This window comes from Crotalus tigris, unplaced genomic scaffold, assembly GCF_016545835.1.
Source record: "Crotalus tigris isolate CLP2741 ecotype Arizona unplaced genomic scaffold, ASM1654583v1 scf7180000024316.1084291, whole genome shotgun sequence".
NCBI classification, from domain to species: Eukaryota; Metazoa; Chordata; class Lepidosauria; order Squamata; family Viperidae; genus Crotalus; species Crotalus tigris.
The window spans coordinates 372,803-387,352 of record NW_024100488.1 but is presented as its reverse complement, the minus strand read 5'-3'; the positions used below and the strand labels follow the sequence as shown (position 1 = coordinate 387,352).

The 14,550-nt window shown below is 50.1% G+C and overlaps 1 protein-coding gene across 5 annotated transcripts in view; it reads right to left on the bottom strand.

Moving 5' to 3' along the window:
* HIF3A (hypoxia inducible factor 3 subunit alpha) overlaps positions 1 to 14,550 on the bottom strand; it is a 41,247-nt gene that overhangs the window by 10,569 nt on the left and 16,128 nt on the right. For 3 of the 5 annotated variants that reach the window (XM_039325141.1, XM_039325142.1, XM_039325145.1), the window contains exons 2-12: positions 10,428 to 10,618; positions 9,934 to 10,079; positions 8,308 to 8,392; positions 6,971 to 7,080; positions 5,567 to 5,781; positions 4,404 to 4,510; positions 3,646 to 3,793; positions 3,356 to 3,428; positions 2,528 to 2,684; positions 2,213 to 2,445; positions 1,041 to 1,136 (exon numbers count right to left, since the gene is read on the bottom strand). In XM_039325141.1, the coding sequence (XP_039181075.1) occupies positions 1,041 to 1,136; positions 2,213 to 2,445; positions 2,528 to 2,684; positions 3,356 to 3,428; positions 3,646 to 3,793; positions 4,404 to 4,510; positions 5,567 to 5,781; positions 6,971 to 7,080; positions 8,308 to 8,392; positions 9,934 to 10,079; positions 10,428 to 10,618 (1,561 nt within the window). Of the gene's footprint in view, positions 1 to 1,040; positions 1,137 to 2,212; positions 2,446 to 2,527; positions 2,689 to 3,355; positions 3,429 to 3,645; positions 3,794 to 4,403; positions 4,511 to 5,566; positions 5,782 to 6,970; positions 7,081 to 8,307; positions 8,393 to 9,933; positions 10,080 to 10,427; positions 10,619 to 13,068; positions 13,664 to 14,550 lie in introns of those variants that run through there. The other 2 variants (XM_039325140.1, XM_039325143.1) reach the window with 2 other exon arrangements.

Here is a 14,550-nt window from a genome sequence, read left to right as displayed (position 1 = left end):
GCGCCTGAAGGCAGGACAAGAAGCAACGGATGGAAACTAACCAAGGAGAGAAGCAACCTAGAACTAAGGAGAAACTTCCTGACAGGAAGGACAATTAACCAGTGGAACAGCTTGCCTCCAAAAGTTGTGGGTGCTCCATCACTGGAGGTTTTCAAGAAGAGACTGGGCAGCCACTTGGCTGAACTGGTATAAGGTCTCCTGCTTGAGCAGGGGGTTGGACTAGAAGACCTCCAAGGTCCCTTCCAGCTCTGTTATTCTGTTAGAACTGAAGGAGCTTCTTGGGTGAGAAACGAAATGTTTTCAAAGAAAAAAAAAAAAGGAAAGTCCAGTTGGAAAAACCACCTTTGGGACAACCACGGCCTGGAGAATCTCCACGGACACTGAGTCATACAGAAGAATGGGGGGGGGGACTGAAAGATACCCCAACACTTGGGGGGTTCTTTCCTAAATGGGTTGTTTTGATAGCACAGTAGCTGAAAATCCGAAATCCCCTTTCCCAGAATTTGGGGGATGAGAACCGATCAGCAACACGAGTTTTGTTCTGAAAACAGGACACAATAAAATTAAGGAAGGAAGCAGGTTCTTCACCCATGAGGGTGATACAAATAGTCTTCGACTTACAACCATAACTGAACCCCAAATTTCCGTTACTAAGCGAGCAAGTAGTTAACTGCCCCACCTTCTGACTTTCTTGCCCCGGTTGTTAAGTGAACCGCTGCAGTTGTTAAGCTCGTAACACAGTCCCAAAGCGAGCCTGGCTTCCCCAGTGGCTTCGCTTGCCAGACGGTCACAAAAGGCGACCGTGTGACCCTGGGACGCTGCAGCCGTCGTAAACACGAATCAGTCGCCAAACATGGACATTTTGATCATGGGACCGCAAGGGTAGAAAAGGATCCCAAGACGCTTTTTTCAGTGCCCTTGTAATTTTGCGATCGTTAAGCAAACAGTTGTAAGTCGAGGACTACCCGCAGATGGACCTGAGAAGCCGCTTGGCCCAAGCCTCCCAACAGACCCCCTTCTCTGCCCAAGCATGGTCCTACCTGCAGGGTCGTCTCCACGCTCTGCTCCTCCTTGTTGGATGCAAAGAGCTTCTGCACGTTCTCCATGTCAAACACCAACTCCTCGGGCAGGTCCGCCTGCAGGCAGAGAAGGAGAAGCTGAAGGCTGGTGCAAGCCCCCCCCCCCCTTGGTGCCAGCTCCTTTTCCAAACAGAGCCTTTGCCTTCCTGGCCCCCCGGGATGTCAAGGGAAGGCCCAGGTAGACAGGGAAAAGTTACCACAAGGCGATCAACAGAGAGAGGGCAGAAGTGTGTACGGCTCTGGCCCCTTCCCTCCCAGCTCCTTTTAACCAGGGACTGATAGAGGGATAGATAAATAGATGAATGAATGGGTGGGTGAGTAGGTAGGTAGGTAGGTAGGTAGGTAGATAGATGGATGGACAGACAGACAGACAACCTTTATTGTCAGATAGATAGATAGACAGACAGACACACACACACACACACACACACACACACATATACATACATACATAGATTTCTAAAATTTGGATTGCTAGCAAAGAATTAAGGGAGAACTGGAATAGCTATTTCGAACTTTTTAGTTCTTTTCAACCAGACATACCCTTCTGAGATTCGAACCTGGGCTGTCTGCATGTTAGGCAGCTCTCTCCCATATTTGGGTTAACAGGATGTAACATACAGCATGATAGATAGATAGATAGATAGATAGATAGATAGATAGATAGATAGATAAATAGATAGATAGATAGATAGATAGATAGATAGACATTCTAGATAGAGAGATAGATAGACAGACAGACAACTTTTATTGTCAGATACATAGATAGATAAATAGATATAGATGGATAGATGGATGGATAGATAGATAGATAGATAGATAGATAGATAGATAGATAGATAGATAGATAGATAGATAGATAGATAGATAGATAGATAGATAGACGGGTGGGTGGGTGGGTAGATAGATGGGTGGATGGGTGGGTGGGTGGGTGAGTGGAAGAATGAATAGATAGGTGTGTGTTTGTGTGTGTGTGTGAGAGAGAGAGAAGAGAGAGAGACAGAGACAGAGACAGACACAGAGAGAGAGAGAGATGATGGATGGATAGACAGACATAGATATGGATGGACAGCCAGATAAATAAATACATTTAAGCCATCCCCAACCCAGAGTGGCCCTCCAGGTTGCCTTACTGGACTGTGGTTTCCAGATGCCTTCTTAACCACTGGAGCCAGCTTGGCAATTGGGGCAGGGGGTTTTGCCCGCACGGTCCCCCCTGCTGAGTTCTGAGCCCCGGGCGGGTCAAAGATGGGCCCCAGCAATTTCTGGAGATCCGGACTGCAGAAGCGTTTGGGATCCAGCTGCAATTCCTCCTCGCTGATGTTGGCCGGGCGCAGGAAGGCCAGGATTTTGGGACCACGAAGCTCTGGGGAATGAAAGCACTGAGTTAGGGGAGGGGGGAGCCGGGATCTCCTCCCCAAGCCTTGCCCACCACCCTCTTTCCTCACCAAAGCTGAGGTTGATGATGGTGTCTCCTCCGTTGGGGTCCATCTCATCCAAGGCGCTCTCGGAGTCCAGCCCTTCGAGGCAGGGCGGGGGCAGCCGGCGATGCTCCCCTTGGCGGTCCGTTTGCTCCAGGGACAGGACCAGGCCATTCTCTTCCACCTGGCTAGGGAAAGAGAGGGGGGCAACCTGGAACCCTTCAAGGTAGGCCAGGTTGGAAAACAGACGCGCCGAGTTGGATGGAGGTAGTTTCTCCAAAGCCATCTCCGTGGCCCTCAACAGCATGTGGTTCAAACTTGGCAACTTTCAGACAGGCGGACTTCAACTCCCAGAATTCTCCAGCCAGCACTGCTGGCTGGAGAATTCTGGGAGCTGAAGCCCGCCTGTCTGAAAGTTGCCAAATTTAAAAAACTCTATGGCATCTGAGCGCTGGGCGACCAGCACAATGTCGCCCTCTGCTGACAGTGGCTGGAAGGGCCACCTGGCGCTGCTGTCCCCCCAGCCCCATCTGAGTCTAGAGAAACATCTCACAATTATAATATTTAGCATATTTTATGTTTCATTTAATACAGGTAGCCCTCGGCTTTCGATCGTTCGTTTAGTGACCGTTCAAAGCTACAACGGCACTGAAAAAAAGCGACGTAATCACTGTTGCTTCCCACCATTAAAATTTGGACGCTTGCGCAACTGGCTCACATTTATGAGGCTAGCCGCATCCCGGGTTCACGTGATTCCCGTTCGTGACCTTCTGGCCAGCAAAATCAATGGTGGAAGCCAGAATCACTTAACAATTGTGGCGATTCACTTAACAACGATGGAAAGAGAGGTCGTACAGCGGGGTGAAACCAAAATGGAGAAATCCGGTGACATAATTCGCTTAACATCTGCAGGGCAACGATTGCAAGGCTGTAAAACAAGGTGCAACTTTACAACCGCCTTGCTTAGCAACAGAAATTGTGGTCGTTAAGCCGAGGACTACCCGTATTCCAAAAGACTCAGCGGTTATTTCCACCTCTGTTCTTCACAGGCAGCCAAGCAGGCTTGGGAATTGGAAGGCAGGGAATCCGGGGGGGGGGTTGGGGACGGCCCCCATCTTGAAGTTTTTGACCTCCCCTGGACTGACCTCAAGACGAAATGCATGCAAACGATGCTCTCGGGTTGGGAGTTCTTGCTGCTGGAGATGACGGTGGCCTCGGTCTGGATCCAGATGTAGCCACCATTCCTGGCTAGGAAGCGGTACTGCCCGGTCACGGCTTGGCCCTTGCTTAGCACTACCAATAGGGAGTGAAAGACAGACAGTCTAGAACAGACAGACAAACGGATAAGCGGGGAGATGGGAAGAGACGGTAAGGCGGAACAGGATTCGCTGTCTGGGTGGAAATCTAGCCCCTTCCTAGCACCCGAGTCCCCTTCCACACGACCTCTCCCAAGCCGCTGTTGTCTGGATGCGGAGTGGACGGTCGCTCCCCCCCTTCCTAAACGACAGGGCGATGTGTCACCCAAAAGACTCTCTCCAATGGGGGCATCAAACTCCTCGTCCCTCCCTAGCAATATTCAGTTTTTTAGGCTTGCATCTACAGGTAATTCTCGACTTACGGCGACAATTGAGCCCAAACTTTCTGTTGCTGAGTGAGACCGGTGACTCACTTGGCTGTGTGACACGCGCACGCACCAGCCAGCCACCCACGCGGCTCGGTTGCGAGTAAGCCATGGACCGGGAGTGGGCTACAGCCCACAGGTTGGGAATCCCTCCCTCGGTGCTCTGTCAAGTCTGTCTTTTCCTACTCTTCTCCCTTTTTTTTCTGCGGCAGGGAGGGGCTCCTTCCAAGTAGGGCCAAAACTCGGGAAGAACCGGCCAGGCCTGCGCCATGCTGAACTTACGGGTGTTGATGCTCTTGCTGATGGAATCCGAATCCAAGGCGTGGATGTACTCGTAGAGGGAGCAGCCAAGCAAGCTTTCAGAGGTGTAACCAGCCATCTCGACAATCCTGGCCCAGGAGAAATGGGATAATAATCAGGGAATATTCTGGCCGAGTGATTCAGTAGAAGATTTATATGGATGTGGTTGTGACTTGTAGAAATACCTGTAAAATGTCTATATTCAATTGTTACCGTATGTTCTGGCATATAATATGACTTTTGAGAGCGTTGAAACAGCCTCTGAACTCGGGGGTCATCTTATACGCCGAGTCGTCTTATTCGCCGGAAATAAGGTAGTTTCTGGCATATAAGACGACTTTCTAGGCATGCGACTCGGCGTCGATCGTCTTATATGCCGGAAATAACGTAGTTTCCGGCGTATAAGTCAACTTTCTAGGCATGCAACTCGGCGTCGATCGTCTTATACGCCGGAAATACCGGTAGTTTCCGGCGTGTAAGACGACTTTCTAGGCATACGGCTCGGCGTCGATCGTCTTGTGACTCAGCGTCGATCGTCTTGCGACCCGGCGTCGAACTCGGGGGTCATCTTATACGCCGAGTCGTCTTATTCGCCGGAAATAAGGTAGTTTCTGGCGTATAAGACGACTTTCTAGGCATGCGACTCGGCGTCGATCATCTTATACGCCGGAAATACCGGTAGTTTCCGGCGTGTAAGACGACTTTCTAGGCATACGGCTCGGCGTCGATCGTCTTGTGACTCAGCGTCGATCGTCTTGCGACCCGGCGTCGAACTCGGGGGTCGTCTTATACGCCGGGTCACCCTATATGCCGGAATATACAGTATCTACTAAAATTACTAAGAAATGTACTAATTTAAGGTCGACAAAAAAGAATATTATTGGAAGAGGAGAAAAATCAAGCACAGTTGTTATGTGGAGTACGGAATGTTAGAAATTAATTGTTGTGGATTGTTTGTCAATATAAACCCAGACGAGACACTGTTTACCAAATCTTGATGATTATGTTAAAAAAAAAATCAATAAAATATATTTTTTAAAAAAATTCTGGCTGACTTCAGCTAGAGCAGGGGTGTCCAACCTTGGCAGCTTTCAAACCTGTGGACTTCAACTCCCAGAATTCCCCAGCCAGTTTTCCCCGCTCACCTGTCGTCGCAGTAGGTAAACTTCATATCCATGGTGTGACGGCTGAGGAAGGTGCCGCTGTCCAGGGGGGTCTCGATGTTGGCGGGGTGCAGGATCGCCTCGCAGATGAGCACCAGGCAGCGCAATGGGGGTTCTGTAAAGCCACCTTCACCTTCTTTCCCTGCAGCCAGCTTGGACGGCGCATAACAGCGCATGTGCCCAGAGCAATGCAGCACCTGGAAGGGGAGAGGGAGGAAGCTGAGGGCAACCGACGGATGCAAGCCCCCCCCCACACTTTTATTCTGGCCGGCCCCTTGTGGGGGTGCTGAGATGGGCCCACCCTCCCAAAAGGTCGCCCAGTCGTTTTGTTAAGCAATGGGCGGCAAGAAATAAACTGAATAAACAAAGAACGATACATAATTTATTTATATTTTTATTGATATGTATTTAATAAGATTCAATATATGACTCGTGGACTCCATCGGATACAGGTGGACCTCGAACTCTGACCTCAACTAAGCCCGATGTTTCTGTTGCTAAGCAAAACAGTTAAGTCAGTTTTGCCCCATTTTGTGACCTTCCTCGTGGCGGTTATTAAATGGTTATTACAGCGGTTATGCGTGTAACGCAGTTGTTAAGTGAACCTGGCTTCCCTCATTGACTTTGCTTGTCAGAAACCCGCAAAAGAGGATCACGGGACCGCAGGACACGGCAACCCTCATAAATAGGAGTCAGTTGCCGAGCGTCTGAATTTTGATCGCGTGACCTTGGGGATGCTGCAACGGCCGTAAGCGTTGGTGCTAGGTCGGCCACTGCCTATACCCTGCCCTGCTTTTGCAGGTGCGTGGGCCTTCCTGGGAACAGGATCAACCTGTTTCCCATCCCTGGATTCCCTGGCGTGCCAGTGCTCCAGGATGCGCCACTCAAATGGACGATCTCCGGATGGCTTCTCCATATCTCATGTTTTGCAAAAGCCGAAAGGACGCCCACTAAGCATCTCCTGGGGCAGGGGTAGGCCACCTTGGCTCTTTTATGACTCGTGGACTTCAACTCCCAGAATTCCTGAGCCAGCTGGCTCAGGAATTCTGGGAGTTGAAGTCCACGAGTCATAAAAGAGCCAAGGTGGCCTACCCCTGTCCTGGGGGAAGACGGGATTAGCCGGCGTTCGCTCCTCACAATTATCCCACCGAAAGTCAAAAGTGATTGGGAACGGCAGGCTTCTTGGATTTCATTTTTATTTTATATTTAGTCTATAATTTTATCAAGCACAGCCCCCACCCTCAAAAAGACCCCTTTTCCTGTTTCGTGTGTGTGTGTGTGTCTGTGTGTGTGTCTGTGTGTGTGTGTGTGTGTCTGTGTGTGGCCCAAATCTGCTTTTGTCCCCCCCCCCCGAAAAAAAAAACCCTGGGGGGGGGAGTTGCTCACTTTCCAGGTGGCCGACTTGAGGTTGACGGTGCGCCCCCTGGTGGTGAGAGTGCTCTTCATGCGCAAGGAGAAGTTGCGCTCCGTCTTCACTTCCCCCTTCTTGGAGAAACCTGGGGACAGCCGGGATCAAATGCTGATCAGGATTTGGGGGTGCATGGATGGGCCCAACGGGGGCAGGGTGGGAAGGGAGCGGGGGACGGGACGCGCCCAAAAGGTTTGGTCCCGGCTTTGGGGAATCAGGTGTCTGTGAGCAAAATGGGTATCTGGAGATTATCGAAGACTTAACTTCAGGTTTTATTTTGCTTTTTTGACGTTTCTGTTTCGAAACAGGTCAAAATGCACGGGGGGGGGGGGGCAGATCACCAATCTGATTCAAGGAGGCTACAAAGGGGAGGGGAGGAGGAGGAAGACGAGGGGGGGAAAGAAATGGAGAAGGAAAAAAGGAGAAAAAGGGAAAGGAAGGAAAGAAGGGAAGGAGAAAAGGAGAAGGAAGGAAGGAAGGAAGGAAGGAAGGAAGGAAGGAAGGAAGGAAGGAAGGAAGGAAAGAAGGGAAGGAGAAAAGGAGAAGGAAGGAAGGAAGGAAGGAAGGAAGGAAGGAAGGAAGGGAAGGAGAAAAGGAGAAGGAAGGAAGGAAGGAAGGAAGGAAGAAAAGGAGGGAAGAAGGGAGGAAGGAAGGAAAGGGAAGGAGAGAAGGAGAAAGGAAGAAGAAGGAAGAAAGGAAGGAAGAGGAGAAGGAAAGGAAGAAAGGGAAAAGAAAAGGAAAAAAGGAGAAAAGGAGATAGGAAGGAAGGAAGGAATGAAGGGAAGGAGGGAAGAAGGGAGGGAGGAAGGAAGGAAAGGGAAGGAGAGAGGGAGAAAGGAAGAAGGAAGGAAGAGAAGGAAAGGAAGAAAGGGAAAAGAAAAGGAGAAAAGGAGAAAAGGAGATAGGAAGGAAAGAGGAGGAGCAGAAGGAAAAAAGAGGAAGAAAAAGAGAAGGGAAAGGAGAAGGAAGGAAAGAAGGAAGGAAGGAAGGAAGGAAGGAAGGAAGGAAGGAAGGAAAGGAAAAAAGAGGAAGGGAGGAAGGAAGAGGAGGAAAGAGGAAGAAAAAGAAAAGGAAAAGGAGAAGGGAAGAAAGAAAAGAAGGAAGGAGGAGAAAGAGTAAGAGAAGAAAAGGGAAGAAGAAAAAGGAAGAGGAGGAGAAGGAGCTGATGCTAGAGGACCTTAAGCAACCTACAATTTGAACACACCCATGCAAGAGTTGCACAATGCACACCCGGCTGCACAGAGGAGGAAAGGGCTGAAGGAATGGGGACCTCGCTGCGATCCCCTATCCCTCCTTTGAACAGGGGGAGACTCACCCTGCCTGGGGCTCAGCACATCCTGCAGCTCCTCCTGATCACAGGGGTGGATGAAATCAAACACGCTGTGGCCAATCAGCTCCAACTAGCGAAAGGAAACGAGATAAAATAAAATAAAATAAAATCAACCACAGAATGCAGGGGGGAGGGGAGAAGCCGGGAGAAAGGCTGGGCGCATCTCCCCAGAGCCAGCCAATCAGAAAGCCCTCCTCCCCCTCCCCTGCACAACATTCAGAACTTTTCAATCAGATTCCAGTTGGGGAAGAAATGTTTCCAAAAATATTTGGGCCCACCCCGAGTGAGAATTTTTTTCTTCTTTTTTTTTTTCTCTCCTTTAGCTCAAATTTTGCAAAAGATGAAAAGGAGGCGGAGACTAAAAGCTTGCAGAAGTTTGCATGGGGGGGGGGGCTCTTGTACAGGATGAAAGACAGCCTTATGGGCAACATTTTGCGCAAAGGCCCTTGTTCATTCAGCAAAATCAGGAACGTGATTTCGTTTCGGAAGAAAGAAAAGTTAGAGAGAGTAAAAAAATAAACAAACAAAAAAAACAGCCCAGGGAATTTTGCAAAAAAAAAAAAAAAAAAAAGACCAAGGCATTTGCTCGTTTGAAATACATTTCAGCAAAAAAGGGGGATTCAATTCACTTCCAGCTTTGCTGGAATGTCTAAAATCGCCTTCTTAACCTTATTTCCCAACCCGGTTCCGTCTCTCCGGAATCATCTAAAAAATAAAATGGAAGCTAAACCCGAAGAACAAAAAGACCCATTCAAAAATCAGCCTGCAAGGGTGGGAGAGGAATTTTGAAGTTGACCCCTCCGAAATTTAAAACAGAAAATGTCAGCAAAGACCGACAGAGATGCATTGTCTTCATTTATTTTTTTCTCCCAAAAAGGCTTCCAGGATCCAACATGCGTGAGACTGGCTCGTTTTTATTTGCATTTATTTCTTTGTATCCCTCCCTTATTTATATTTACAAATTAACTCAAGAAGGTGAACATATCCAACACACCTTCCTCCCCCTATTTTCCCCACAACAGCAACCCTGTGAGGTGGGTGGGGCTGAAAGAGAATGACTGGCCCAAAGTCACCCAGCTGGCTTTCATGGCTGAGGCGGGACTAGAACTCCCAGTCTCCTGGTGATTGGCCCAAAGTCACCCAGCTGGCTTTCATGGCTGAGGTGGGACTAGAACTCCCAGTCTCCTGGTGATTGGCTCAAAGTCACCCAGTAGCTTTCATGGCTGAGGCGGGACTAGAACTCCCAGTCTCCTGGTGATTGGTCCAAAGTCACCCAGCTGGCTTTCATGGCTGAGGCGGGACTAGAACTCCCAGTCTCCTGGTGATTGGCCCAAAGTCACCCAGCTGGCTTTCATGGCTGAGGCGGGACTAGAACCCCAGTCTCCTGGTGATTGGCCCAAAGTCACCTAGCTGGCTTTCATGGCTGAGGCGGGACTAGAACTCCCAGACTCCTGGTGGTTGGACCGAAGTCTCCCAGCTGCCTTTCATGCCTAACATGGGACTAGTACTCATGAGCTCCCACTTTCTAGCCTGGTGCCTTAACCATTGATCAAACTGACTCATCTGGGGTTGAACGGCCCCTTCCCACCTGTGCGAGCTCCTCCTGCTCACCTGGCTGAGGCCCAGGTGCTTGTTGACATTCTCAGAGAGGTAGATCATGTCCCCTTCCTCAGTCAGGACCATCAGGAAGCCATCCAGGGCCTTCAGGTAGTAAGAATCCACCTGCTCTTCTGCTTTGACTTGATCTCGCCATTCTCCTGGGTCAACAGAGTTTGTAAAAATTGCTTTCAGGCAGGGCTGGAGGACCGTGACTAGTGGACTTCAACTCCCAGAATTCCCGGGAGTTTTGATGCTCAGCAATCAGGCCACATTTGGGACCGTTTGCTGCGTCCTGCAATTCCACGGCCATGTTTTACAATGGTTTTTGCTGAAAAATGGCAGCCCAAAAAAAAAAAATGGCAGCAGGGGGTTGGACTAGAAGACCTCCAAGGTCCCTTCCAGCTCTGCCATTCTGAGAACGGCGGTTTGGGGGGGTCTTCCGTAGTTTTCCTGTTCTCCCCCCTTCAATGAAGACCTTCTTTGGGAAACGGGACCCCCCCCCTTACCAGAATTCAGCAGCTTATGCATCCTCAAGTAGCTGATGGTCAGGCGCATGATGGAGGCCTTGTCCAGGTGGGCGCTCACCCCCCGAGCGAAGGGCAGGGTGTGGGCCAGCTGGTAGAACACCTCCGTCTCCTTGCTGCGTCGGCATCGCGCTGCGTCTCGGGATTTCTCCTTCCGGATTTCGGTGGTGGACCTGAGAGACGGAAGTGAGACGGTGACCAGTGAGTGGGAACTTGCTGGGTTACCAGATTAATGGGGAAAACACACCAATTAGAGAGATCTGAGTTCAAATCTCCACTTAGGCAGGAAGTTCATTAGGTGACCAGGGGTTGGGTGAGAGGCAGTGTGGCCTAGTGGTTAAAGTGCTGGCCTAGAAACCAAAAGGCTCTGAGATCGAGTCCCGCCTTAAGCATGAAAGCCGGCTGGGTGACTTTGGGCCAAGCACCAGGAGTTGTGAGTTCTAGTCCTGCCTTAGGCATGAAAGCCAGTTAGGTCCCTCCCTCCCCCCCTCTCTCTCTCTTAGCCCAGCCCACCTCACAGGGTTGTTGTGGTGGGAAAAAACAGAAGGAGGAAGAAAGATGACGTGTGCTCGCTGACTTGAGTTGCTTATGAAGCAATAAAGGCAGGATAAAAATCAAATCAATCAATCAATCAATAATAAACAAATGGGCATTTCAAATTCTTGTTTTCTTTCTCCTCTACTCCAACCTCTGATCTCACAAGAAATACCAGAAAGCAGAGCAGGTTGCAAATATAAATCAACGTATTAAATTCCTTTTCTGAAGTTCTCTTTCTAGAGTTTTGCTTCTAGCTCTAGAACTGTATATGAAACGGGCGACCAACAGGCCACTCACCCACATTCTTTCGTATACAATACACTGTTAAAAAAACAAAAAAATTGGTGTTTTTCAGATGGGTGGATTTCAACTCCCAGAATTCCCCAGCCAGGAAAGCTGGAGTTTGAAGGACACAAGCTTTCAAGTTGCCAAGTATGGCGAACCCTGGCTTAGAAGGGGAAAAAAAAAATTGTTGGGACAGGCTGGGGAATCTTGTTGAACCTCATTGGCTGACCTTAGACAGGGGTAGTCAACCTTGGCTCTTTTATGACTCGTGGACTTCAACTCCCAGAATTCCTGAGCCAGCTATGCTGGCTCAGGAATTCTGGGAGTTGAAGTCCACGAGTCATAAAAGAGCCAAGGTTGCCTACCCCTGTGACCTAGAGAAATACAGGTAGCCCTTGACTCAGATCACAATGGAGTTCAAAATTTCTTTTCTTTTTTTTTTAAAGTGAGACCCTTGTTAAGTGAGTTTGGCCCCTTTTTACGACCTTTCTCGCCACGGTCGCAAAGCGAATCCCTGCAGTGGATAAGTTAGTAACCCGGTTGTTCCCCCACTGACTCTGCTCGTGAGAAGGTCGCAAAAAGGGGATCCGTGACCTTGGGGATGCCACGACGGTCGTAAGTATGAACCAGTTGCCGAGCGTCTGAATTCCGATCCCGTGATCATGGGGCTGCTACAAAGGTCGTAAGTGCGAAAAACGGTCCCAAGTCCCTGTTTTTCAGGGCTGTGGTAACTTTGAACGGTCACTAAATGAACTGCTGTAAGACGAGGACTACATGTAAAGAAACACACCCGCCCGCCTCGGCCGAGCAACGTCACACAACCCCGGCTTGTTGCAAAACACACAGGAAGCGAGACACGTGGGGTGCGATAGGAGGACCTCTGGTGGGACTTTCCCCCACCAGATCAAGCAACTGAGGCCCGTGAAGCAGAAGCAGAGACAGGCGAGGAAAAATAGGGGAGGGGGCACGCTACCACCTACCCCCCTCCCCGTTGCGAAACAGGAAGTTTCCTCGACTTAATTGCCTCCCCGACAACATGTCCCTGCGTTCTCCGTTTCCTGAATTAAGGTTAAATTAAGCTTCCCCTCCCATCAAATCATCTCAAAAATCTAACATTTCTCCTGCTCCTGGAGCTCAATCACCAGATCCTCCTCCTCCTCCTCCTCCTTCGTCCTACTAACTTCTGGAACCCATATTTCTTTATTTCTCAGCCCCATCGGGTTCTAGGTAGCCCGTATTTCCGCTTTCTTGGGTTCCTCTTTCCCCTCCGATGTATCTTCTCGATGTTCCAACTTTTGGAAAGGTCTCCAAGCATCCTGGATCTGCTCTCCTGGTCCACCCAGGTCTACTTGGACACCTCCCCAAAAAATGTCAGCGAAAAACCCTCTCAACCTTCACACATTCCAGAAATGAGCCGCCCGCCGTGAAAAGACTAAGGGCTCACCGCCACCGTTAGCTCCAGAGAGATCCCATCCTGGACCTCAAAGAACCTCAAAACTCAAGGAACTTCAAAACTTCACAAAGTTTTTTTTTTAGCTTCCCGGCATGATTAGGTATATTGGAGTCCCTTGTCTTGGAAATGCTTTGAGCAAGTTCTAGGATCTTCTGGAGGTCCACCCAAGCTCACGTCTTCTTCTAAGACACTCAACCCAGCTGGGAAGCCCTGAAGACTTCTGCTGATGGGCCCAGAGGGATCCATCAAGAGACGGTTCCTCCATACCACAAGCCCAAGACAAGGCGGGGAACAGGGAGGCTTGCCGTGTCCCGGAAGGCCCTGCCCCAAAGGCCAGAGGCCCCTTACCTGCACCACCTCCTGCCCCTCGCCCGCTTCCAGCGCCACCACATAACCGATCTCTGGCTTCCCGGGCAGAGCAAGCTGGACTTTGTATTTCCTGATCCTCCCACAGTTCTTTCTTTCCACCGTCCCTCCCTCTCCAGTTCTCTTCTGGGTACAGCCTGTTCCGCTTCTGTGCCCTGGCACTCTGCCCACCAACCTGCAGCTCTGTTTTGCGGGGAGCAGGCAACCGTGGGCCGTGTGGCCTAGTGGTTATCTCTTCCCTGCCTCCCAAACAGTAAGGGTCAGCAAAGAGGCACGGCTGGTCGCCAGCCCAACCGTGGGGGGTCATCAGACTGGCAGGGCTGGCCGCAAACAGGGCTGGTCTCATGCCTGCCCCACGTGCCAACTTGTGAATAGGTGTGTGGCAGACGGGAGCCGTAAACAGGCACCAGGTGGCTACAGCAGTCCTCGACCTACGACGGCAAGGGAGGCCCCAATTTTCCGTTGCAAAGCAAGACGGTTAAGTGAGTTTGCTCCATTTTACGACCTGTTTTGCCACGGCTCTTGTGAATCACTGCAGTTGTTCAGTTGGTGACACAATTGTTAAGTGGGTCCAGCTCCCCCACGGACTCAGCTTGTCGGAAGGTCGCAAAAAGGAGATCACATGATCCCAGGAGACTGCGACCATCATAAATGGAGGTCAGTTGCCCAGAGTCCAAATTTTGATCACGCGACCGCGGGGGACGTTGCGACGGTCGTAAGTGGGGAAAACGGTCTTAGGCCTCCTTTTTTTCGGTGCTGCTGTAACTCTGAACGGTCACTAAATGAACGGTCGTATAAGTCGAGGACTTCCCGTGCCGGCTGGGCAAACTGAGGTGGCCAGTTTGAATGCTTACGCAGCCTGGCCCCACACAAAGCAGCAGAAAAGGAAATTTGGGGAAGAGGCACCCCCCTTATCTTTCCCTCCCACATCCCTGAAGAATTTGACAGCAGCTTAAGATTTATTTTGGAGAAAGGAGTTCCTGGAAGTGAAAACTTTGGCTCGCAATGCGCAAGTTCCAAGCAGGCACATATGTACAGGTGGTCCTCGACTTATAACGTTTTGGTTAGTGACTGTTCAAAGTTACATCAGCACTGAACAATGGGACTCAGGACTGTGTTTCAAAGTTGCGCCTTTTGCGGTATCTCTGCGGTACAGGTGAGCAAAATTCGGGCGCTTGGCAATTGATTCGGATTTATGATGGTCGCAGCGTCCCGGAGGGGTCACGTGACCCCCTTTTGCAACCTTCTTGACGAGCAAATTCAAGGGGGAAGCTGGGTTCCCTTAACAACCGTGGGTTGGACTAGATGACCTCCAAGGTCCCTTCCAACATTATTATTATTATTATTATGGATCATCGCACAGTCAGCCAGATATTCAGACTGGATTTTGCATTTTGTCTACCTATCGAGTCCTTACCCAGGACCTGGGATAGGCAGATGTGGATGTTGGATGGTATTACAGAT